We start from the raw sequence: 25,478 nt of genomic DNA on the forward strand, positions 1-25,478 counted from the left end.
AGGTGAAACGTGAAACCCAAAAGGTCACTGAGTAGGTGGTTTTGTATGAAGAAAGGGCTTTGAGAAAATGAGGGCTAGGCATGGTCTCAGAGAGGGGAAAAGGGGGCCAGACCGGGAAAAAAAAAATCACTGGTGCAAAGAGAGGGACCTCATCTCCATCCTGTGCTTCCCATCCTTTCTCTGGGGGGAAAAAGCCTCCATGCGCTACCTCAGCAAGCATGGCATCGGCGTGATACGGCTTGTTTTAATCACACAAACACTGTTTTCAAGAGTAAGTGTGACTTCAGATAAAGCCAAAACTATTGTGGTTTATTAACCCTCCCTATGGCCACAGGTTCCAACCACACTTTCAACCTTGTCAGCCACCCAGTCAGTGTCAGTCAGTATCTGTCTGTCTGTCAGTGTCAGTCAATATCAACTCATGTCTGCCAGTCAGTCAGCTGGGATCAGCCTGTCAGTGCTGGCCAGTCAGTGTCACCAGCCCGTGTCAGCCAGAGTCAGTCATTCAATGTCAGCCAGCCAGCCAGTCAATGTCAGTCAGTGTCTGTCAGTCATTCAATGTCAGCCAGCCAGTCTAGCCAGGCAGCCAGTCAATATATGACATTCAAATGGCTTCTTGGCCAGTCAATATATATGGCATTCAACTGGCTTCTGAGCACTGTGCCCATTTGCCTTTCTGTTTATTTGCCCATACCTTTCCTGTTCCTGGGCATTGGGATAAGTATGTCATTCCTCCATAAGGACAGAGAGGTGACATTGTTTCCCCAGGAACTCAGAGCAAAGTAATTGCCAAGCTCAGTTTCAGCGTGGCTGCCGGCAGCTGGGTTGGGTGCTCTGATCCTGAGAGCTTCCTGAGTTCTAGAGGGCATCAGTTCAGAAGTGAGTCAAAGGGAACAAGGTCACCTTTTGACTCTGAAGAGCCACTTCCTCCCCTGCAGGGCATTTGGCAGTCTCCCACCTAAGTGCTCATCTGGCTGTAATCCGGGACTGACTGGCAAGATTAGCGCGAAGATATCTCAGGCCCTGTAGCAGCAGGCCCAACTTCCTCCCACAGAGAGCTGTGCTGTGTGGACGCGCAGATGCTCGGTGCTTCCTGATTGTGCAAGAGAGAGGAGAAACACGGCGGCTCCCTTCTCAGGTGGGACCAGCTCTGGAGGCGGACGAGGGTGAGGCCATCCTAAACCCCAGCCTGGTGTCCAGATTTGAACATTGTTGTGGGTGTTTGTTTTGTCTGCCTGGACACCGTCCCCCCTTCTTAGATCTGAGGGAACAGCCCAGCATCCCCTCAAACCTCCTGACCCGCCCACCAACCACGTGGGTTCGGGTGGGAGCTGACAATCACAGTATGGGCCCTCATCTGGGCCCAGCTGCACCCAGTGAAGCACCTCACAGTGACTGGTCCAGGGGCGGGCACATGACCAGAGCCAGGTCCATCAGCTCTTCTCAGGATTCTTCTGAGGCTGAAAGTCCTTCAGCTGGAAGGACATGTGGCTAGGTCGGCCAACACAGTGGCCCTCACTGCGTATAGAAAAGCTCATAAAGAGGGGCGCCTGGGTGGCTTAGTCGGTGAAGCGTCCGACTTTCGCTTAGGTCATGATCTCACGGTTCGTGGGTTCGAGCCCCGCGTCGGGCTCTGTGCTGACAGCTAGCGCAGAGCCGGGAGCCTGTTTCAGATACTGTGTCTCCCTCTCTCTCTGACCGTCCCCTGCTCACGCTGTCTCTCTCTCTCTCTCTTAGAAATAAATTAAAAAAAAAAAAAAAGCTCAGAAGGAGAGAAGAATCCCACATGCAGAAGAAAACCAGAGAGAGTTCTGACAGACAGGGTTCAAGCCCCTCATGCCAGCCGACCCGAGGCTGCCTCGGCCCCTGGCCCCCTGACATTTGGTTTGTGAGCCACGCTCGTAACCAAAGAGCCTTGCCTAATACAAACCAGTTTGCTCGCTGCCCAGCCACGCCTCCCCCTGCCGACTTCTTGTACTCACGTGGATGTGGCTGTTCCAGCACCTGGCTTGCCCAGGACCCTTAACTTCTCCTCTTTTGCCCCTTGTTATCAGAGGTGGGCAGAGAAAGCCAAGGAAGGCCCACTCAGTCAGTCCTTGGGGGGATGCAATGGACAGTCCCTGAGGGGGAGCCCGGGGAGTCCAGGACCGACCCTGGACACCTGTGGCCTTTCCCAACTAAGAAGTGGGCACATCTTATCTTGGGCTTTGACACTCTGGGTGTGGAGATGTTCTCTTGCTTGTCTTCTTGGTAACTCCACACTGGGCAGCTTCATGGGCAGTAGGTAGTCACACAGGGCACCCCCTCTTAGAAGGCCCCCATGCTTGGTTGAATGCTATGCTGTCTTGAAATTCTTGATCACGTTTGAACAGGGGCCCTGGATGTTTTTAAAAAGTGTTTAAATGTTTATTTATTTTTGAGAGAGAAACATACAGAGTGTGAGCAGGGAGGGGCAGAGAGAGAGAGAGAGAGAGAGAGAGACAGAATCCGAAGCAGGCTCCAGGCTATCAGCACAGAGCCCGACGCGGGGCTCAAACTCATGAACCGTGAGATCATGACCTGAGCCAAAGCCGGACACTTAAGCAGACTGAACCACCCAGGCTCCCCAGGGGGGCCCTGCACTGAAATTTTGTACAGGGCCCCCGAGTGAAGTAGCCCGCCCTGGCTTTGTGTATCCCCTCGTGGTGGGATTTGTGATTCCAAGTAGCCGTTCCATCTCCCAGAGCCCCCTACCCCATCACCCATTCCTTCACCCCTCTTCCCCTCCCCCTCCACCATGCTCTTCTCCCCACAGGGACTGTTCTAGAGACCCGAGGCTGTACCCATGCCAGCTGAAAGTTGGCTCGTTGTTCCCCATGTGAATTCTGTGTAAAATCTGGAGGGCTGGGATTCATTTTATCTGGAACAATGCTGACATGAGTGGCTTCTCTTGCTTCTACCCCCTTAACCCCTGATATTCTGCAGCCCTGCTGAAAACCGCCTCCCAGAGGCCTCTGGGACGGTGGCCCCGGCAGACACATGGGGTAGCACCAGGCTCCTCAGATGTGAGCCATCAAGGATTCTGCTGCAGGTTTACACAGGAAGAGCGGCTATTACGAGGCTGCCCTGTGGTTCTGTAATGAGGATTTTAAAAGTCTAGCGAACAGACAAGCAGCCTGTGTCCTGGGTAACCGCCTGCTGAACATCCAGCAAAGGCATGTCCTCACCTTGGGCCTCGCTGCCTCCCCTGGGAAGGCAGATTTCAGCCTCCTCACCCCCAGGAGACGAATAACACTAAGTAAAGCAGCCATAACATCAGTTTTCACACCCACAATATTTGACGCGAAAACTTGGCCTAAGGGAAGAAACTGACATGGGAGAAAATGATATGCAATTTGGTAACGGAGAGCCCAGGTGTGGATAAAAGTGATTTATTTGGGGATCACGGTAACAGTTATGCAACTAGGAACATTTCACTCACCCGTCCATTCGCGTTTTGTGTCATAAAGACATACCAAGACTTCGGAAAGAATTCCAAAGGGGATTACATTGAAATGTGCTGTCTCTTCACTTGTTTTTGTGCTTGTCTTAATCATAGTGAACCAAATAAAATAGCTTTACAGCTTACTAAAACTCAAACTTGTCCTCAAAGGAAGCAGTTTAAACATTTCCAACTGTAAATCAGCAAGGCGACGATACTACATCAGGAGACAGACCCGAGAGACAAAAGCGGCTCTAACATAAAGCTGTCTTGTCAAAAGAAAAGAAAAAGTAAAACAAGACACCATGAGGGGAATCTACTTTATCCGGGGGGGGGGGGGGGTCACTTCAAGAGTATTTTGAGTCCCAAAATACTAAGATATAACTGTGGCAGTTGCCCTCTTTGGGAAAAAAGAGGTAAAGAACAGATCGGGCTGGAGCCACGCTAAGAATCTGGTTTAAAAAGATGAAATGGGGGCGCCTGGGTGGCTCAGCTGGCTAAGCATCTAACTCTTGATCTCAACTCAGGTCTTGATCTCAGGGTTGTGAGTTCAAGCCTCAAGCTGAGCTTTGCATGGAGCATGAAGCCTACTTTAAAAAAAAAAGGGGGGGGGCAGTCAAAGCGGTCACAGGGAGACACAGCATCACTGTATCCCCACTGGCGGCATTTACTGTGAATTAGAGGGCTAGAAAAACTCTCCCAGGGGTGCACCCTGGTCTGTGCCCACAATGCACGCAGCTGAATGATGCACTGAGAAGACTTTCTCTTTGCATTCGCCAGTCGGCAGGAAGCTTTTGGGGGTTGGGAGCTGATTTTCCACTGGGAGGTGCCTCACACTCTCCCGGATGTCCAAGACACCAAGGGCCCTCATGAACAAATGAGCAAAGATCTGCACATCTGGATTTGTCACCAAGGGTGAATGCCCGCTAGAGATGCCAGAGCCCCTGAGGACACAGGGTTCACACTCTGGAAGCACTGTGTCATTTCCTGTCCACTGCAAGCAGGGGGGTCCCTTCTCCCCAAAACTCAAAGCCGTAGCTGGTTGGCAGAAGGCAGTTATAAACCTCCATGACTGAGGCTCCTCCTAGCTCTTTGCTGACCCACCTGGAGACTTCTGAGCACAAATCCTGACTCACTGGGCCTTGACTCAGGTGTGAGGTGTGGCTTAGAAGGCTCAGCCAATTGAGGATCTGTGCTCTGCCCTCAAAACACGTGGTCCTGCCCCACCTCTGAAGACCAGCGGAGCCATAGAATTTCAGAGTGACAAGTGGACCCACCCATCAAGGCTAGAATTCTAGGTTCTTCTCATGAGGTAAGACACAGCCTATATGAAACCCATTAGATACCAAGGCCTCCCCCAGCCAACTGACTGCATATTTCAAATGTCATTTGATGCAATAAAAGTCAAGCCCATTTACTAGACTTTTTCAACCTTTTGCCCATGACCCACATTAAGTTTGCACAGCTACCAAGGGTACACGTGTGCACACACACGCTCCTTCTGGTGCCACCCACTAAACTGATGTTGTGACCACTTGTGGGTCCCCATTGCAGCTTGACAAAACAGCCCTGCGGTGTTCTGGGGGAACCCTTGGAACCGTCAGGCACCTTCTAGTCTTCCAGACATAGGAGGTCACTCCCTCCGTGGATGGGGCCAGCCTTATTCCGCAGGACACGGACTTCCAGGAGCAAGCCTTGCAGTGTCAGTGAGGGTCGTCGACTGCCACCATGGGCACGGCTGAGGGCAAGGAAGCTGGCTTCCCTGACATCTTGAAAGAAAAGGGGGCTGCAAAGTGGCTCGCCTCCGGGGCAGGCTGACCTCACGCCCTGACCCACGTGGCAAGGCAAGGCTGGGACTTGGCGGTGGCTTGGACGAGTTCCTTAGGACTTTCCCACAGGAGCACCGGACGCCTGGAACCTCTGGATGAGAAGGATGAGCCGGGTGACGTCGGAGAGCGCCGGGAACAGGGCCATGACGCTGTCCACCTGGTGCGGCGGGAAGATGCTGCAGAGCGCAGCGCGCGCCCGGGCGCGCGCGCCCACGTCCCCCTCGCCGGGAGCGGAGGGAGGCGGGCACCCCGAAGGTCCCCCGAAGGCGCCGTCGTCCCAGCCGCGTTCCGCCCAGGCCGAGCGGCCCGGGAACCGGCCGGCCCCTTGCGGGAGGGCCCGCGCCTCGGCGGGCCTCCTGCGCTGCGGGAGCAGGTCACTGTGCGGGGCCCCGGGGCCGGGGCCTCCCCTCGGCGGGGCCTGCGGGCAGGACGGGCCCCGGGGGCTCGGCAGGGCGGGCAGGGCTCCCGGGGACGCCGAGGCCCCCGGCGCCCCCCAGTCCGGACGGCGCGGCCGGGGCGCGAGGCCGCCGTCCCGAGGGGGCGCCGCGACGAGCCCAGGGTCGTCGCTGAAGGCGAGGCGCGAGAAGCTGCCCTCGAGCGCGGCCACGTCGGCCGCCCGCCGCGCCGGGGGCAAGCTGCGCACGCCGGGCTCCGGGGGCGCCGGCCAGGCCGCGGCGGGAGCGCCCCCCGGGCCGCCCTGCTCCGCCCGCGCCCCCCGCGCGCCCCGCCGCCGCTCCGCCTCGGCGCCCGCGTCCCGCCAGGCCCGCGTTTGCGCGCGAAGCTCGTCGGCCACCGCCAGCTGCGCCAAGTGCGGCCTCTCGGGGTGGTAGAACTTGCACTTGACGCCGTAGGTGCACTTCTTGCCTAGAAGGGAAGAGGGAAGGGAGAGCAGAGGGCGGGTGAGACCTCGGGCGGGAGAGGCTCCTTGGGGATTTCTCCGGCCCACTCCAGGCGTATCACGCTTGGGGCCGGACGAGGAGGGGAGAAGTGTCCTGGGGCCGGATTAGATGGGCGAAGGTGCAGTACCCACCCCCCTCCACCCCACCCCCCTCCGCCTTGGTGTAGGGTGCTGGACCCAGTAATCTCAGTGTCGGGCCCGGAGATTGTCCGTGGGGAACTCCTTTTGACCAGGACTGAAAGGAAACCTCTAAAGCCAATGACCTTCAGCCTCCACTTCCCCGGGGACCCTGTGGATAGAGCCACCCTTGCGAAGAGGGTGGGGAGCGGGTGCGCACCGCACAGGATCCCACGTCCAGTTCTGCCTCAGTTTCCACCATCGGCTTCATGGCTTGTGCTAACCCTTGCCCTCTCCCGACAGGCTGTTCTAACAGAGGTCATCAAGGAGTCGTGTGCCCAAACCCGGACGCTTCTGAGAGCGCATGGGCGCCAGAGCAGCCAGCCTGAATGTGTGTGTGGTCGCCTTAACTCTGACAAGAAATGACTCCGAATATCTGGGGCACCTGGGTGGCTTAGTTGGTTAAGCGTCCGACTTTCGCTTAGGTCATGATCTCGCGGTTCGTGGGTTCGAGCCCCGCGTCGGGCTCTGTGCTGACTGCCAGCTCAGAGCCTGGAGCCTGTTTCAGTCTGTGACTCCCTCTCTCTCTGACCCTCCCCTGCTCACGCTGTCTCTCTCTCTCTCCTAAAAATAAATAAAACATTAAAAAAAAAAAAAAGAAAGAAATGACTCCGAATATCACCTTGAACTTCTGTGGACACGAAAAACAAGACCCGGGGGCATTAAACAAACAAATAAACCTGCCAAAGCAAGTTAGCGAAAGAGCTGGCTGGAAGTGCTCTGCGATAAAACCCTTCGTTCTTAAGGGATAGCACTGAGCGAAGGCCATGAAGGTGCGGGGGGTGGAGGGTCCGTGGGTAGGGGTGGGTAAGATGCAGACAGACATGCCAGAGTGCCAGGTGGGAGGACTGAGGAGGGGGAGCTTGCGGGTTCACGCAGACACAGCTTTGCCCTATGTGGCACCCTCGCATCCGGCCGTCACACAAAGGCTCCCACGCAAGTCACCCAGGGTGTCAGTTCATCCTTATAACAACCCGGTCAGCAAGCGCCGTCCAGGGAGGTTAAATGATCCCTCCGATGTCACACAGCCAGTTAGGAGCAGAACCCAGGCCAGCACTTCGGACTGCGCTGCCCTGACACTCGACCTGAGCAGGACAGTGAGGCTCGGGGTGTCACCCACCGTAGGGGCAGTGCTGCCATGATGGCTCCGGAGGCCTGGGCTTCCTGCTCAGGAAGTTGCTCAGGGTGGGTCCCCGGCGGCCCAAGGGGTCATCCGGAGGCATGAACCTATAAAACAAGCACAAGGGGGGGCAACCGGGAGACTCAGAAACCCCCCACCGGCGCCTGCATGGGGAGCAGCCCCACGCCAGCTGCAGGAGGCCCGGCCTGGGCGGGGCTCACTGTCCGGGGCTCTCTCTCTCTCTCTCTCTCTCTCTCTCTCTCCCCGCTGCACCCAGGGGTTGTGTAGCATTTGAAAGCAGCACAGCCCTCCCTTCTCACTGAACCCATGAGCAGCAGAGCATGGATCTCAGGAGAGCAGGCACGGGCCGCTTCCAAGTTTGCCAGGCAGTGCCGCAATCACCCAGCGACACCTTTAGCACTTCAGGCTCGGGGCGCCTGGGGGGCTCAGTCGGTTAAGTGTCCGACTTCGGCTCAGGTCATGATCACACGGTTCCTGGGTCCGAGCCCTGCGTCGGGCTCTGTACTGACAGCTCAGAGCCTGGAGGCTGCTTTGGATTCTGTGTCCCCATCTCTCTCTGCCTCTCTCTCTCTCTCTCTCTCTCTCTCAAAAATAAATAAACATTAGAAAAAAAATACTGCAGGCTCCTGGCTTCACAGCATACCTGCTTTATCAGACTCTCAGGTGGCTCAGGAATCTGCCCTTTAACCACTTCCCAGGTGACTTTTAGTGTCATTGCTCTCAGGTTCTCCTGGGCGCTGGTCCGAAAGTGACTCTATGCCACTCTCCCACTGCCCTCAGCAGAGGGTCCAGACCTCCCCGGGGCTGCAAACAGCCCGAGTCCTGTGGGCTCCCTTACTCGGGTCCCACTTCACCTGTGCTGCCCCACAGCTCCGGACATATCCAGGTCGGGGGTAGGTATTAATAAGGGTTTGAAATGCCAGCTGGTGAGGCGGTGAAAAAGCAGGTCCCAGGCGTAGCGCGCAGAGAGCCTCAGCGCAGGTCCCATCCCTCCTCTGTGAACCCGGGGGCCCTGGGTTTGGTCTCAGCTTCCGGGGCTGCCGGCCCCCGGCCCCGCTCTCTGATACCACCCTGGCCCCTGTCTGCCCCTTCCCATCTCCCTAGAATTAAGTCTCGCAAGGAAGGGAATGCATCCTCCGCGTGCTCACAGCTCAGAGGGGACACATTCCTTAGGAGGAAAACGCCCTTCGTTTAGGGCCATCCATGTTTTTTTATGAATACTTTCGTCCCCAGGAGACACTTCCAGGTCATCCAAAGGTTCCACTATAGGGGAGTTGTGGTTCCTAAATGGGGGCCTGTTTTCCGGGCTTGGTGTCCCTCTGAGAGTCAAGGGTCACACTGAGTCCTACCATGCAGACCACATAGGCGAGGCCAGCCCAGGACCGGGCCGTCCCTGGTCCCGGGCAGCCTCCGTTGGCTCGGATCCCAGCTACACAGCCGGCTTCTCCGAGCTGGGCCCTGACCAAGAATCTGGGGAGCCGCCCACTGCGGTTATTAGAGGTTCCCAAAGGCTTTGCCTCCTGCTCTCTGCTGGGCCTTGGCCGCGGTGAGCTGGGCCAAGAGAGGGCCCCATGGACGTGCCCAGGGCGCTGGGACAGGCGTCCTCACCCACAGGCAGGCTCTGCCTTCTGGCAGCTGGGGGACCTTCTGGCAGGCCCTTAGCAGAGGCCAGTGCGTCAAAAGGACTTGGCCTTGGCCCCAGGCTGTCGCCAGGCCAAAGGCAGCCATGATCCATCAGACTTCAGTGAGGATTTTCTGGAACCGACCGTCACCAGACTTTCCAGATTCCTCCAGGCCTGAGCTGGATAGGGAGCTGCTGGCCTTGAGTATAGGGAAGAGGCCATGGGGGCTCCTGGGGCGGGGGCGTGGTAGCTGCTTGCACACCTCTGCTCTGGGGCTGAGGAGGTAGTGGTTGGGGCAACAGTGCCCTCTAGGGCACCATGTCCTGACCTGGCCTGAGAATAACGGCTACCTCTTAGGTACAGTTAGGTCCTCTTAGATACTCCGAGGGGTACCTTTCTCCTTAGTCCTCACAGCCATCTCAAACATAAATATGATTAATCCAGGTGTGATTAATTCAAGGTGAAGAACATTAGGTCGGTGACAATGAGGGGTTTCCCCATGACACACAGCCCATAAACGGCAGAGCCTACACTGGAAACCTCATCTGCTGCCTCCAAAGTTCTAGCTCTTTCCAGCACACCACACTGCCCCCTGGGCGTCACGGTCAGGCACTGGTCTGCCGCATGCAAGTGGCCTGACCCGGTGGACCGTCACGTCTCTCCCCTTTCTCCCTTCCCCAGGACCACAGCCGTTCATTTGCTGACTCACTCGCTCGCTCACGTGCTCATCTACAACTACAACTTGCACACCTGTGATGGGCCGTGGCAGAGCAGGTACACACAGCCCCTGTCCTCACAGAGTTGGGAGTTTCTCTGAAACCATATTTCTTTTTTTTTTTAATTTTTTATAGTTTTTATTTACTTTTGAGACAGAGAGAGACAGCGCGTGAGCAGGGAAAGGGCAGAGAGAGATGGAGACGCAGAATCTGAAACAGGCTCCAGGCTCTGAGCTGTCAGCACAAAGCCTGACGCGGGACTTGAACCCATGAACCATGAGATCATGACCTGAGCGCAAGTCAGATGCTTAACCGACTGAGCCACCCAGGCGCCCTCTGAAACCATATGTCTAAAGGCCGGTCCCAGAGCCCAGAATGAGGATCAAGCTAGCACTGCCTGGAACAGAAAGTGACAAGAAAGTGATATCCCAGGTTGCTGTACCCTCCCCGCCCCACCCCGTGCCAGGCTCCCAGCCTTTGCCCTCGCCATGCCTGAAGACACCCGCGCCGCTTCCTCCCCACCTCACCCCTGCCCAGGGGCCCTTGCCCAGCACCTGCTGACGGGTCTGTGCCTTGTGTCCCTGACGCCGCCCTCCCCCAGCTATAGCTGGTTGGTTCTGGGTGGCCCTGACCCAAGGGAACCCACCTAGGGGACAGAAGAACCAACTAGACACTCTTGAAAATTGCAACCAACAGGGATTGAGATGGACTCAGTTCCAAGTTCTCCGCGACCCCCTAAAAAAGATGCCTGCCGTACGTAATTCAAAACTTAAGAACAAAGACACGAACATAAAATAAGTGAATGGAAGTGCAGCACAGTTCCGATTTCCACAGGATGACTGGTTCAGGGCCCTTACTTGTAGTAAACGCTCTAAAAATAAAAGCAATAAGGGGCACCCGGGTGGCTCTTGATTTCAGCTCAGGTCTCGATCACACGGTTTGTGAGTTCGAGCCGTTCATCAGACTCTGCTGACAGTGCATTCTCCGTCTCCCTTTCTCTTTTTGCCCCTCCCCCATTTGCACTCTCTCAAAAATAAATAAGTGTTAAAATAAACAAACAAACAAACAAACAAATAAATAAAAGGAACACATTGATTGTGGCCCACCTGTGGGGCAGTTCTTTGCCAGGTCAACTACATGTGGGCATGGGAACAGAAAGGACAGACACAAAACAGCCCCGTTGGGGAAGATCACAAAAGAGAAGAGACCCAGAGGGACTGAGAGAGACTACACGGCCCTGGGGGAGGGAGCGGGTGACTCCGGGTGGGCTCCGTCTCCAGGACTGGGTGCCCTTTGCTTTCGTGCGGTGTGCCCATGGCTGGAGGCCCCGCCAGGCTTCGGCTATTTGCACTGGCTTTCTGCAAGTCACCCCAGCCCCCCGCGCCAGCCCCCCCACCCCCACCCCATGCCACCACGTACCGATCATTGACAAAGGAGAACATGAGCAGCCTCTGCTCGATGAACCACTTCCACTCGGGGTTCTCGCTCTGGAGGTCACGGTAGTTGTCGTTGGAGACGATGACGCCATCCTGCTCATAGGCCACCTTCACAATGTAGCGGTCATCGTAGCAGACCACCCGCTTGCCGTTGACCTTGCGGGACGGGGTGTACACGAGCACCGCCTGCCTCTCCAGCTCCTCCAGCACGTGCTGCTCTGGGGGCGACAGGGCAGGTGGGAGACAGGATATGGCGGCTTTCCGGGTGGGACTCCCACCCCTGAAACCATCTTCTGATCACCCAGCATGTGCGGCAGCTCAGGGAGCCCCTCCGAGCTGACTCCTCCTCCCCCACCCCATGGCCCAGCCTGGCATATGAGCAAGGGGGTCAAGAGAAATTTGCCAGCACCCTGAGGTCAAGAGGGCTCTTGGCTTCTGTCCTGCATAAGTCATGACGGACATCCAGAGAAGGATACCCTACAAGGGAGAGTCACTTTAGAAGGCAGAATGAAGCCATACCTATTGTCCTTTTGATGCCCTAACACCCCTACCACAGTAGACACGAGAGGCCTTCTGGAGAAAGACATTCATAGTTTAAGTGGAATGCTGGCAATGCCTTAGAAATTACTAGGAGACTTGCATCTACCCGGAAGGCTCCTGCCTGAGCCCATAGCTCAGACCCACTGCCCATCTTCCCCATGGTATAGGAATCGGCTTGGGACGCCTTCGGGATAGAGCAGACCACAGAGCAGCTCTAAGGGACACCAGGATGTAATAGAAAGAGTCTGGAATTAAGGATCTATTCCTGGATTCCAGTCTTAGCTGTAGCTCATAGGTACCTCATCCCTCTCTGAACACCACATTTTGCACTTTGTAGAAAAGGAAGTTAGTAAATCCTCCTTCACGTCCTCAGCGTCTAGGTGTGGACTGGATAAGCTTGTGTGGGTGACAGCTCATATGCATACCGGCGAGGAGGTGAGCGTGTATCAGATGGCACAAATGCCATAAGCTCTCTCAGCAGAGCTAACACCCACATTCCTGGGAAGTCTACTCTTTGACCTTAGTTTTGCCCTTGGAGGCCCGCAAAAGAAAATCCCTTCTACCTGTAACAGCTACAGAACTTGGAAGAACTTTAGCATGTTCTTCACAAATTGTTTCTTCCCTCAAATCTACGTCCTTTCCTGTATGACACGGTTTCCAGACTTTTTAAAAGTCCATAATGCACAGGGCACAAAGGATAATTTTTTTTAATATTTTTATTTATTTCTAGGAGAGAGAGAAAGAGAGACAGCGTGAGCAGGGGAGGGTCAGAGAGAGAGGGAGACACAGACTCTGAAATAGGCTCCAGGCTCTGAGCTGGCAGTCAGCACAGAGCCCGACGCGGGGCTCGAACCCACGAACCGCGAGATCAAGACCTAAGCGAAAGTCGGACGCTTGACAGACTAAGCCACCCAGGCACCCCTACAAAGGATAATTTTTAAAGCCACCTACACAATACTCCCATAGAGATATAAAACGCGGCCGTGTTTTTGAAGTCCCCATCGCCCCTCCCACGTGGCATGTCCTGACGCCCCTTTGACGTAGCCCAATTTTTAGACTTTGTGCTCATAGTTCCCTTCCTTCCATTTTGAAAAATGTGTATGTATGCATCTCCCCAAAAGGACTATTTTTAATGTGATTGGGACGTCTGGACTTTACACAACCAGGAACTTCTAGACTGTACACATTCTTGTGCGCTTGCTTTCTTCCTGTAACAGCGTGTTGGGGCGGTTTGGCCAGGTCCCAGGGTCCACACTGTCAAGTCTGCACATCAGTATCTGGGGACGGGAGGACAAGGATTTCTCTAGGGAGTGGCTCTACGAGCAATAGCGCCGGGTGGTAGGGACAGGCACTCGCCAAGACAGCACTGGAATCTTCTCCAAGCAGTTGTATCAGGTGACCACCCAACACAGCGTTCAAGACCTAGTCACGGCCTGGCTTTCCAGGTTTCTGAATTTTTGCCAGTCTCCTGGGCATACAGTGGCCTTTCATTGTGGTTTTGTTTTGCATTTCTTTGGGTACTAATGAGGTTGCGTGTCTTTTCACGCGTTTATTGGCCATTTATGTCTTCTCTTCTGTGAAAGGCCCATTCATGCTTTGGTTCATCTTTCTGTTGGTCCTTTGTCTTTGTCTTATTCATTAGGAGATTCTGGACAGTAACCCTTCGTCAGGAATGTGTGATGGATCGCCTCTCCCAGCTTAAGGCTTGTCTTTTCTTTTTTGTTGTTGTTTTTGTGGTATCCACTAATGAACAGAATTTTAATGCAGTCAAATTTACGAATCTTTTCCCTGAAGCTTTGTACTTGTTGTGACTTGTCTAAAATTCCTTCCCTACCCCAAAGCGGTTTCCCTACCCTTTACCCATACTAGATTTAAATATTACACAACTGTTGAGAGCCACCCTTCTCCATGTTCAGACTATAATGTGTAATTTAGGGTAAGCATTGCATGGTGGAGAACTGAACACAAGTATTTATCGCTGCCTCTTTCTCATAATCCTATCGAAATGGTAGTAAAGAAGTATAGAACGGGGAGGGGACCCATAATCACATTAGAATTTGCCAGGGAACAGCAGCGAACCCAGGAAACCGTATCGAATGCCCAGCACATAGGAAGCCATAGCCTAGAACATGGATAGAAGGCGGAAGCAGATGTGGGGCCGTTCTCCCTGCAAAGGCCCCGAGTGTTCAGCAAGCCTGTGGGGAGGAAGTCGGAAGTGGAGAGGGAGTCGGAAGTGGAGAGGGAGTCGGAAGTGGAGAGGGAGTCACAAGTCTGCAGAAGTCAGGGTAACACCCGAAGGGCTACTCCTGGGGCAGGTGCACGCACCCTTCCCCTACCCTCACCTCTATAAGGAAAGTGCGATATCTCTAGAAGGGAGGAGGTTCCCAGGTGGCCTTTGAACTCCTAGAGCAAAGCCATCCTGGGGCACTCTGTGCTGTGCCGTGGGCAGAGCTGCCCAGCCGCCCGCCTGCTCCACGCAGCGTCTGCCCAAGTGAAATCTGCTGGTCTACACTGGCCGTCAGCCCTGCCACTCCTGGGAAGACCCACATACCCGGAGAGAAGACGTGAGGAAATCACAGAGAGGTGTAACTAACCAACCTGGCTCTTTATTCACAAATAAAAACTGACAACCAAACAAGTACTAGAACTTTGAGAAGCACGCATGCACGCGCGCACACACACACACACTCACACACACTCATTCACACCCACATTCACACAGGCACACTTACATCCACAAGCACACCCCCACCCCCCCACATATACACCCACCTACACACACCCCACACACACCTATACATGCACTCACACACATGCACACACACCCACAAACACCCCCCACACCCCCACATACACACCCACCTACACACACCACCCCCACCGACCTACACACACTCACACACACACACACACACACACAAACACACTCCCATCCCCTACATACCCATACATACATACACACCCCACACGCACTCACACACTCATACACACGCACACAACCACAAACACACCCCACACACACCTACACACACGCACGCATGCACACATACACACCCCACATACACACAGAGAGAAATGAAGAGGACTGACCCAAGAAAAAATAAATAGGATTCTCAGAACTTAAAGAGAACTTATTAAAGTCTATATTACTATAGAAATAATCAAAGGATACTTCATCCCTAAGACAAGAATATATTTTTAATGTTTATTTATTTTTGAGAGAGAAAGAGAGAGAGAGAAACAGAGTGTAAGCCAGGGAGGGGCAGAGAGAGAGGGAGACACAGAATCCCAAGCAGGCTCCAGGCTCCAAGCTGTCAGCACAGACCCTGACACCAGGCTCGAACTTACAGACTGCAAGATCATGACCTGAGCCAAAGTCAGATGCTTAACTGACTGAGCCACCCAGGTGCCCCAAGAATATCTTTGTTTTTAATTTGAAAGAGAGAGAGAGAGAGAGAGAGCGCTCATGTGAGTGATGGAAGTGGCAGAGGAACAGAGAGAAAGAATCTTAAGCAGGCTCCATGCTCAGCACGTAGCCCGATGTGGGACTCAATCCCACAACCCTGGGATCATCACCTGAGCCGAAATCAAGAGTCAGAGGCTCAATTGACTGAGCCACTCCAGTGCCCCAATAAGAATATCATTTTATTTTTAGGATAAAGACAGAGAATCTGAAAGAGAAGAAGCAGCAATTGGTAATCATTGACAGAATTAAGAACAACATAAAAAACTTTTGGTTAAAAGGCTGAAAGAAAAAAAAAAAAATCAAAGAAATCTCCCCGAATCGCCAAGAGGTCAGCCCTACCATCACTGAAGAAACGATGCCAACAGCGGCTTAGCATCTGACTTCTAGTAATAAGAAAGCCAAACAAAAACAAACAAATAAACAAAATCCTGTTTATTTAAACCACCTGCTCTATTATTTGTAGCTTAAAATAGTCCTAGCTGATAAAAGAATTAAAAATAAAGAATTCCCTGGGATTTAGTTTGTTTTTTTAATTATTATAATTATTTTTAAATCCGTTTGTTTTATGGCCAATGAATTTAACATTGATTTATTTTGGGGTGACAGAGGGAGACCAAGCACAGGGAGGGGCAGAGAGATGGAGAGACAGAATCCAAAGCAGGCTCCGGGCTCAGAGCTGTCAGCAAAGAGCCTGACGTGGGGCTCAAACATATGAACCGCGAGCTCATGACCTGAGCCAAAGTTGGACGCTGAACCGACTGAGCCACCCAAGCATCCCTCCATTTTCTTTTTTCTTCTTTTTTTTTTTTTTAATGAAGAGATTGGAGTTGGTACACAGTAAACAAAGATCATTGAACCAAATGAATGTCTCTTTCAGATCCAATATTCTGTTAGGGGTGAGATGCAGATCCAGTGTTAAAAGCTGGAAGACACAATCGTTTGGGGGACTTAATCATTCACACTAAAAGACAAAATAAGTTGTTTATTCATCTATTCAATGACTATTTGCTGAGCACCTACTATATGCCAGATATTGTGCTAGGTGCTAGGGCTATGACCATGAACATTTCATAGTTAGTGCTTCCATGGAGCTTATAGTCAGTGAGAAACACAGGCGTTAGCACGTAGCTAAGTAGACAATTGAGGGTAATGGTTACGAGAACTACCGAGGAGAGGTTCTCGTGAGCCACTATCTGCTCCAGCATACCTCTGATAGGGGTATCAGATCTTGGTGGGTCTTTCCTCCAGGATGGGACAAAAACTTTGATGTAGGTGTGTCCTCTGTCTCGGAACCAATCCACGGCCAGCTGGATTCCCCGACAAGAGAAGGCTTCTTTATTTCCATGGCTACAATGGGAAAACAAAGAAATCTGTAGAGTCACAGAAAGGGTTTCTGAAGAGTGATTTCTCCTGGGAAGAGCCTGAATCACAGCCCCAGAATCAAAGGGAATCAGGAAAAGTCTGCATTTTAAAAATAGCTCATTCTTTGCCAAAAAAAAAAAAACAAAAAACCACCACACCCCTTAACTGGCACCGGGCAGCTTGTGATAGTGTGTGTGGAAAGGGTCTTGGACTCCTGGGATGTGCACCCCAAGGATTAGAGACAAGATCCCTTCTTTAGCTGAAGCTAATAAGGCCCAACATAAGACGGAGGAGAGTAGCCGTCTGCAGGGTCCTCTTACCCTGAGAGAGGGCTGCGTACGCGCCTACGGGGCTTCCCAAGCAAGGAGGCCGAGGTGCCCCCGAAATTCCCCTGAAGCTTTAGTGGAGGCAGGAAGTAGATAGCAGTGGGAAAAAATACCCGGGACCAGGCAGGGCCTGGCGTGCCTTACTGAAGACTCTTCTTCTTCTTCTTTTTAAAATTTAATTTAATTTATTTTGAGAGATAGAGCAAGTAGGGGAGGTGCAGAGAGAAAGGGAGAGAGAATCACAAGCCAGCTCCGAACTATCAGTGTGGAGCCCGATGTGGGGCTCAAACCCACAAACTGTGAGATCATGACCTGAGTCCAAAACCAAGGGTCTAAGGCTTAGCCAACCGAGCCACCCAGGCAGCCCAAACTCTTCTCCTAAGAGGAATGAGAAGCCACAGGAGGACTTGAAGGTGGGGGTATATGTGCTGTGCTGTGATACGATGCAATGTGTGTTTCAAAAAGCTCACTCTGGCAACACAGAGGACAGTAAATTAGAAGGGAGCAGGGTAGGGGTGACATACCAGTTAAGAAGCTGTCACGGTCACCAAAACAAAACCGGATGGTGACTTGGACCGAGTGGGTGGCGGTGGATAAGGGTGAAGGGTAGGTGAACCTGAGAGCTATTTAGAAGGGAGAATCTGCAGAATGTGGTGACTGATTGGAACCTGGGTGATGGAGAAGAAGGCACTGAGGAGGCTTCCAGATCACTGGCTTGTGTGGCTGGTGGGTGCCCCCTTGAGACAAAGAGGTCTGGGGTGGGGGGGGGAGCGGTGAGGACAGGGTTTAGAGGGAAAGACCGCGAGTTTTGCCATGGACACATACTGAGTTGGAGGAGCCTCTGTAGGTGGTAATGCTGAGTTCTAGAAGAGGGTTCTGGGTGATGAAACGTGTAGGGCGTCTGTGCTTGAAGCCACGCAGGGAGAGAAATGCCTGATTCCCTGGAGAGAGAGTGAGGGGCCTGGGAGATGGGTGTGAGGGAGCTCTCAAACTCAGAGCTGCTTATGGCAGGGGTAGGGCAGTCTCACAGGAGAGACACAAAGGCGCTCTCAGGCCAATAGGGAGGAAATCAGATGGGTGCCATGTTGTAGAAGCCGTGGGAAGGAGGCAGCCAGGAGCGGCTCAGAGAGACCCACGAGGCCTGAAAACATCCCTGAGAACAAGGCTGCGCAGGTCAGTGGTGTTTGGCTGGTGAAGAAGAGATGGGGATAGACGAGATGCCGAGATCGCAGAGTCAGTCGGACTTTGCCCGGGGTGCGATACAGCCTGGCCTCTGCTTCCAAGCAGCTGCCTGCAGCACTTTGTACCGGCCAGCAAGCTGCCCTGCTCCCACCACAGGACCTTTGAACCAGCTGTTTCTTCTCCTCCCTGCCCGGTCCACGCCTCCTTCTCCTACATATCTCAGCTTCATCTCCCCTTCCTCAGGAAAGCATCCCTGCCCTCTGGCCCCCCTCCCTGCCCTCCGGCCCCCCTCCGATTCCCCTATAATGAGTCCTAACGGCACACGCTTCTTCTGCCCGGCACTGGTCTCGGCTGAACGATTACACACACCCATGGGATGAACAGGTCTCCCCCTCTTTAACTCATAAGCTCCCTTTGCTCCCCATTGAATTCCCAGCACCCAGCATGGCGCCTGATGGTTGGTAGTGGGACAGTAAAAATGTGTTGAATGCATGAAGGGCTGAGAAGACACAGGTCCCGTGAGCAGCTGGACCCCAGCAAGGGGGAAGAACTGGCCGGAAAGACAACGCAGGAAAGGCCCACTGTGTGTAGGGACCCAAGAAAGAACAGAGGGCCTGGGGCAGGGGGAGGAAGGAAAGGGGAGAGCCGTGTGGGTTCAGAGCCCGGGACACCCTCTGCTGAGATGCTGGCCTGCAGTAGCCTGCCCGCATCCAGATGAGGGCGACACTCCACGTTTGCAGGCTGTGCCTTCCCCTGTGCGTGGCCTCTCCCGCTATTTTCTCCGAGGGGGTCAGGATAGGTCTAGGCTGGTAAAGAGAAAAAGGGCATCTTTGCAAACACTCATCAACAGTATTGAAAGACAGGCTTTGGGGAGCTACAAGGGAGCTCTGCGTTGCTCTGGCCCCAGGAGCCTCTCAGGAAGCAGGCCTTGCGCCCTGCATCTGTAGTGTCTTCTTCCAGTTTAGAGAAAATGGTCCATTGGCCCTTGAGGCCAAGCTGTGAGCTTTATGCAAAGAGTTAAGGAGAAAATATCAATGTCTGTGGCACAAAGAAAGGAAGTGGAAGCAGGCCCTCTGCCCCAGTGGAAGCTGAAAAAAGAACGGAGAGGGAGGAAGAAAGAGGAGGTCATTCACAGGGTCCTGGCCTGTGCACCCCACACCCATGCTTCACCCCCGAGCCAGAAGGAGAGGGGAAGGTGTAGAAACATCAGGACGGGTGTGAAGAGGAGGTCAAGGCTGGTCTCCCGCACAGCAGAGGCAGGTCACAAGGCTCTGAGAGAAATCCGGGTTTCAGCGCCTCAGGCCAGGCGGTGCGTAGGTGACCAGGAAGCCACACACCATCCCTCGCCTGCCCCCAGGACTGGTGGATTGTCTGAGGCCTAGGGACAGACAAAGAGGCCCCTGGGAGGGGGGCAGGGCTCTAAGCCAGCATGGCATCCTGAAAGGCCAAATGGGACCGATGACCCTTCTATGTTGACCGTTCTGGAAGCCAGGCCAGGTCAGAGCAGCCACTCCGTAGCAGAGTCCAGTGAGGGTCCCAGACCCCTTCTCCCAGCCAACATCAGGGGTCAAAGCCCCCAGATGTCACTTGGGAGTGGAGCAGGGGAGGGAGAGGAAACATGAACCCCAAGGCACCCAGAAGATGGAAGACACCAAGAAACCACAACTTGGTAAGTTTGGGTTTGCCCCTTGCCACCACTTAAACAGGTAAGGAAGAGATTGTATCTGAGAAAATATTTTCTGTGCACATCGAAGCAGGAATATGAACAACTGAGGATGCCCCACCCCACCCCCACCCCCAAATATGCCTCTGTCAGCGGCACAAGCCTATCCTCAGTTCTCAGGTAAATATATCACCACCACCATTCTTTTAAAACTGGCTTCATGGGGCACCTGGTTGGCCTCTGACTCTCGATTTCAGCTCATGTCATGATCTCACAGTTCATAGGTTTGAGCTCCGTGTTGAGCTCTATGTTGACAGCCCAGAGCCTGCTTAGGATTCTCTCTCTAAATAATAATTCTCTCTCTAAATAAATAAATACACTTAAAAAATGGTTTCTTGAGGTCTCTCTTTTCTGTGACCACACACCTGTTTCTGTGACTACATACCTTTGCCATGTGTGTGGTTGGAGGGAGCATGTTCAGTGATGAGGATGAACCCAATTCCTCTGTGGAGGCAAAGGTGAGCAGGGCAACGGGTTCTGGTGACGATGGTCAGGGCCGCAGGCTGAGGCGGCCCTGGCTGGGGCCATGCAGAGGGGAAGGGATCAGCCATTCAGGAGTTCAGCAAGAGAAAAACTGAGGAACGGCGCTACCATCAGCTTCATGCAGCAAAACCGTGTCCCGTGGCCTCTCTGACCCAAGACTCCAAGATGGCAGCCCTCAGCCAGGAGTTTCAAAAGGACAGTGAAGACCATTAAGACCAGAAGAAAGTGGAACAAGCAATCATCTGCCCATCGCCTTTCTTCCCCCCTAAGAAGTACTCTCCTCTCCAGCTCTCACTCCAGACAAGGGAAGTCAGGGGCTGACCCCTGGAATCACTAAGCTGGTGTCTCTTGAATGGAGGGTTTTCATTCAGGTCTATTGTTTTGCAGGACTGGATTCCCACACGCCCCACCCCGACCTCCCCTCTGAGCCTTCTGGTCTCTTTTGAGACGTAAGGATTGTTACTGTTCAATCATTGCCACATTTTTTTAACCAACCTTTGAGGTCGGTAAAAACCTCATAACCTTATGGCTGCCATATTTCTGACCACAGAAAGCCTTGGCCTATGGCAGGATTGAAGCCACACGCAGGGACCACCTTCTCACCACAGGGGGCAGGTCTGTCCCTGGTTGTCCGCAGAGCTCTCAGGCAAGAAAGCACTCACGGTCACCCTGGGTTCGCACCCCTCGGTATACGGAGGTAAATGCATAAGCCAAAAGCACTTATTTATTTGTGTATCCCTCCATCTCCTCAACATCAATTTATGAATATCCTCAGTGAGGCTCTGTGCTGGGTCCTCAGAGACCAGAGAACAAGACGGACCTCACTCCTGCTTCTTGGAGCTCATTTTGAATATTTGTAGAGTCCTGTGTCCCAGGCCACTTTACACTTGGCCCTTCAGTCATTACAGTGAGCCCCTGAGGAAGCGACCTTCCTCTCACCGCACCCTTGAGGAAACTGAAGCAAAGAAAGGTCTCCAGTGGCAGATCTCAGAGCCTGATCTGTTGGGTTGCAAACTCCTCCTCCCCCCCTCTTATTCCATTTATTCCTGCCCCTCCCCAGGAACCCCCCCCCCCCCATCCAGAAAGCGGCTGCTTTGGAGCCTTAAGTCATCTGCTATTAAAATGCTTGAGTTTGGGGGAGGGACCTTAGGGCTTCTTAACAGTCGCTGTGAACCAGCTCATCACCGCCAGCTGAGAGCCAGGGCCTGGGAAAAGGAGACGGAAGAGGCAGGTTTTGAATAAAGGGAGGGTGCTGAGGGGAAGTGGGCGGGTGCCCAAGGCAAAGTGTCTGCAGGACAATTACGCCCGGGCGCCCACAGTCAGCGCGGCCACTTGCGGTAAGTGGACCATCACTGTAGCGGTGACTGCTGTCTGGGAGGTGACTCGCAGACCAGTCTCCTGGAGAGCAAGGTGGTGCTTGTGGGGGGGAGGGGGGGGAGGGAGGAAAGGAGAAGATGCTCCCTTCGGGGAGAAGATGCACAGGCACACCCCTCGGAGACACACTCTTTCTTATCTGGGGTTAAATTGCAAACACTCTGAATCTGGAGTTTATAGCCTTTTCTTCCACCAAGAGATCTCTCCCCTCTCCCCAGCTCAGATTCGGGGGGTAGGCAGGTAGAGAGAGAGGGCGCACTTTCATCTCAGGGAAGGAGAAACGGGTACAGACCCGGGTAGGAGCCCCAAGCCAGCGTGGGCCAGAGTCAACTCCAGGGCGCAGAAGCAGGCCTGACCCCCAGCCCAGCAGCGCGTCTTCCACGAGCAGCCCACTGAAGGAGGCTGATGAAACCCCCCATTGCCGGCCTGAGCTCTTGTCACTGAAGGTTCGGTCCCCCAGAATGAGCCAGCTTCTGTTGTTTTCCGAGAGCCCAAACATGTAAATGACGGCCAGGTCAAAAGGCCCTCGCACCCCAACGTGGGGACTGATTTAAACGAAACCCTTGTCTGGGGCAGCAGGAGGATGTGAAATTATCAGGTGGTTTTCCCCCAAGCTGAAGTCCTCGCAAATCACTCTTTTCCTAAATTTGCCTACAGAATGTGCAACGCAGGGGGCGCGTTTGTCAGGCAGGCAGATACCGGCCGCTGGCACGGGAGGGTCCGCGCTCCTCGCAAACACCGCGATGCGGCTCTTAACACGCGTGTCGTGAAAGCCACCTTCTTTGTCAAACCCGCTGGACGCTTTCTTTAGCTCTTTCTGGAGCTCACATCCTCCTCTCTCCTGTGAGTACACACACACCCCTTAAAGGTACAGGCCTTGTGCTTGGTAATCACTCTCTGGGCGGCTAGCCCCCCAGGGCCACCTTTCCATGCACATGTGATGCCCCGGGGGGTTCCCAGAGATCACCTGGTGAGGAGGAGGCAGCACATCCTGTCTGCAGGGGGCAAGCGGGGGCTCCTCCTACTGGGGAAGGGCTCTGGTCAGCACCGGCAGGCTCTGGCCCCCAAATAAAGTCCGTGGGGGTCAGGGTCTCCCACCCTGAGGCACTTTTGAAGGCTGGGCAGTGGGAAAGCCAAAGGCACATGGTGCTGGAGGAAGTGCAGGGCTTTGGAAAGAGCTCAGAAAGCAGAGCCTGGCACTCATTGCTCTGTGACCTGGGGCAAATTACTTAGTCTCTCTGAACTTCTGCAGAAGAAGAGAGATTCCTTTCTATGAAAAATGCATTTACTTCTTGCATGCATGCATAAAATAATCACCTTGAATCCTAGAATGTTACAAATGAAAAGCCATTTAAGATCAATATTATTTAGTCCAACCTCTTAATTGTATAAACATGGCTCAAAACCATCATGTGACTCACTGTTGAGGCCCCACAGCTGAAAAGCTAGATCTGTACAGTCCAGTACCGAGGCGCTCATCACAAGTGGCTATTTACATTTAAATTCAAATTAATTCAAAAGAAAGAAAATGTTGGGGCGCCTGGCTGGCTCAGTTGGTTGAGCATCTGACTTGAGATCAGGTCATGATCTTGCGGTTTGTGGGTTCAAACCCCATGTCGGGCTCTGTGCTGACAGCTCAGAGCCTGGAGCCTTTTTCAGATTCTGTGTCTCCCTCTCTCTGCCCCTCCCCTGCTCGGGCTCTGTCTCTCTGTCTCTCAAAAATAAACATTAAAAAGAAAGAAAGAAAATGTAAAGTTCAGTTCCTTCATCATGATGGCCACATTTCAAGAAGCACTGTTAATGGACAGTGTGGGTATAGAACTTTCCATCATGGAAGGGAGGTTTTACTGGGCAGCTCTCAGCTAGAGGTCAGGACTCAGATCTTTGGACTCTCAGTGGCTCCTAAGGGCGGCAAGGACATGGGCTCCAATCTGCCTTTTAAGTCCTTCCCCATTTCTTCCAGCACCAGGCAGCATATGAAGTGGCCCCCTCTTCCAAAACAGAGCGTGGCAAAGTCTGCAACACTACAAAACCTCAGAAAGGAGAATTTTCAGAAATCACGTTTCTGAGGTTAACTGAGTTTTGAGGTCAAGTGATAATAACTAGACACCGCGTTGGGTTTCAACCACCCATTGCCTCTGACGGGTAAGCCCCACGCTTAAATCTAGGCTGCACAACTGAGATCTGGCAGAGCCCGAGGGTCATGGGTCCTATTGACAATCTGGCTGGAGGACACAGGCGGTGTTATTGTAGGAGAAGGAGCAGGCAGTGGGGCAGAGAGCCAGACACCCCTTCGGTCTCCCAGAATGGCCACTGAACAAGTCAGGCCCCGCCCACCAGGTGGTGGTTGTGCGATGTGCCTTTTGTCCCCGACTCGGCATGTAGGAGCAGAGGAAGGGAGGGGATGTGTGTGTGTGTGTGTGTGTGTGAGTGAGTGTGCACACGCACGCGCATGTGTGCACATATGGGTACACACACTGAGGTCTCACACAAACACATGTGCTCTTGTTAACCAAGATGGCGTGCAGGCAGCAAGTGTGTGAAAAGCGTTGGCCTTCTGGCATGTTCTTTACAAGAAGCCTGAGTGATGGCTTCCGTTTGTCCCCCACACAGATCCAACGCGAAGGAATTAAACGGATTACGGTTGTGGGGGAGGGGACTAAACGGGTTTAGCTGGGACACATCATGGTCTCACACAAGTAGAAGATGTGCTTTGAGTTTGAATCCCGAGCAGCAACAGAGATTTTCAGCAAAGTAAAACCCTCCGGCGCCACCCTATGGAAACAATCCCTAAAAACTGTGTGGTCCCCAGGAGAGCAGGCCCACCTTTCCCTGCGGCAGGTGAAGCGGCCCTTCCAGCCCACAGCCATTCTGCTCTTTTGATCTGGAATCACAGAGCTGCTACAGTCTTAGGGCTCAAAGGTCTTCAATTTAGGCAACACCCTCTTACCTTTAGAGCCTCCTTTCTCTGGATGCCCAGGAGAGGTGGCTGGTCCTGAGCAGGCAGAGGCCAGGCCCCTCACAACCCTCGCACACCCTGAGAACCTACTGGATTCTTAAACATCCTTTGAACTCCCCCGCCTCCCCACCCTGCCAATATCTCGAATTAAGCAGGATTTCATAGGCTGGCCCATCTGGCACCTCCATGGGAGTTTGTGTGTGGACGTTACAGAGACCTGAGGAGCAGCCCAGGACGGCCCCGCTGGCCACAACTTGAACAATGGCCACGCAGGGCACACAGGGACAGCGCCCAGGGCCGGGCCAGCCTGGGTAGCATGATTCCAAACTTCCATCCTGCAGTGCCAAGTCCAGAGTGAGGCCAGATCCCCAGGGAAAGCCGCTGGATCTGTCAGCCAAAGGACGGACACCCTCCGCACACATTTAGCACCGCAGAGAACGCTCCTTCTCTCAGTTCCCACCCAGAGCTCAGCTTTTGAAAGGGGAAGTGCATCTATTTACAGCCACAAGTGACCCGTTTCCTATGGATCTGCCAAGGCAAGAAGTCGCAAACCGCACTGCTGGGCGCAGAGCCTCCTCCTGGCCGGCGTGGAGCGCGGCTGAGCCGGTGAGGGCGGCTTGAGCGAACTGAGCCGCGGCACGGAACGCACCGGGGCTGCGCGTGCCCCTCTCATCGCTGACCCACACAGAGCTGCCGATGCACAAACACTGGCAATCGTGTCTACGGCTCGGGGGCCACGAGCCCCCCTCTCCGACCTCGCTAGGGGGCCCCAGCACCCCCAGCC

General features: G+C 53.7%; 1 protein-coding gene and 1 non-coding gene across 2 annotated transcripts in view; one reads left to right on the top strand and one right to left on the bottom strand.

The window, feature by feature from the left end:
- Positions 1 to 4,853: 4,853 nt before the first annotated feature.
- ZC3H12D (zinc finger CCCH-type containing 12D) overlaps positions 4,854 to 25,478 on the bottom strand; it is a 31,493-nt gene continuing 10,868 nt past the window's right edge. The window contains exons 3-6 of the mRNA XM_039240936.1: positions 16,493 to 16,632; positions 11,263 to 11,497; positions 7,485 to 7,591; positions 4,854 to 6,153 (exon numbers count right to left, since the gene is read on the bottom strand). Of these exons, the coding sequence (XP_039096867.1) occupies positions 5,342 to 6,153; positions 7,485 to 7,591; positions 11,263 to 11,497; positions 16,493 to 16,632 (1,294 nt within the window). The 3' untranslated portion in view covers positions 4,854 to 5,341. The remainder of the gene's footprint in view (positions 6,154 to 7,484; positions 7,592 to 11,262; positions 11,498 to 16,492; positions 16,633 to 25,478) is intronic.
- Positions 23,274 to 23,358, top strand: TRNAS-UGA. The gene has a single exon. It is a non-coding gene; the product is annotated as a tRNA-Ser (tRNA).

The sequence above is a fragment of the Hyaena hyaena genome, unplaced genomic scaffold (genome assembly GCF_003009895.1).
Source record: "Hyaena hyaena isolate Hyena2069 unplaced genomic scaffold, ASM300989v1 scaffold_184, whole genome shotgun sequence".
NCBI classification, from domain to species: Eukaryota; Metazoa; Chordata; class Mammalia; order Carnivora; family Hyaenidae; genus Hyaena; species Hyaena hyaena.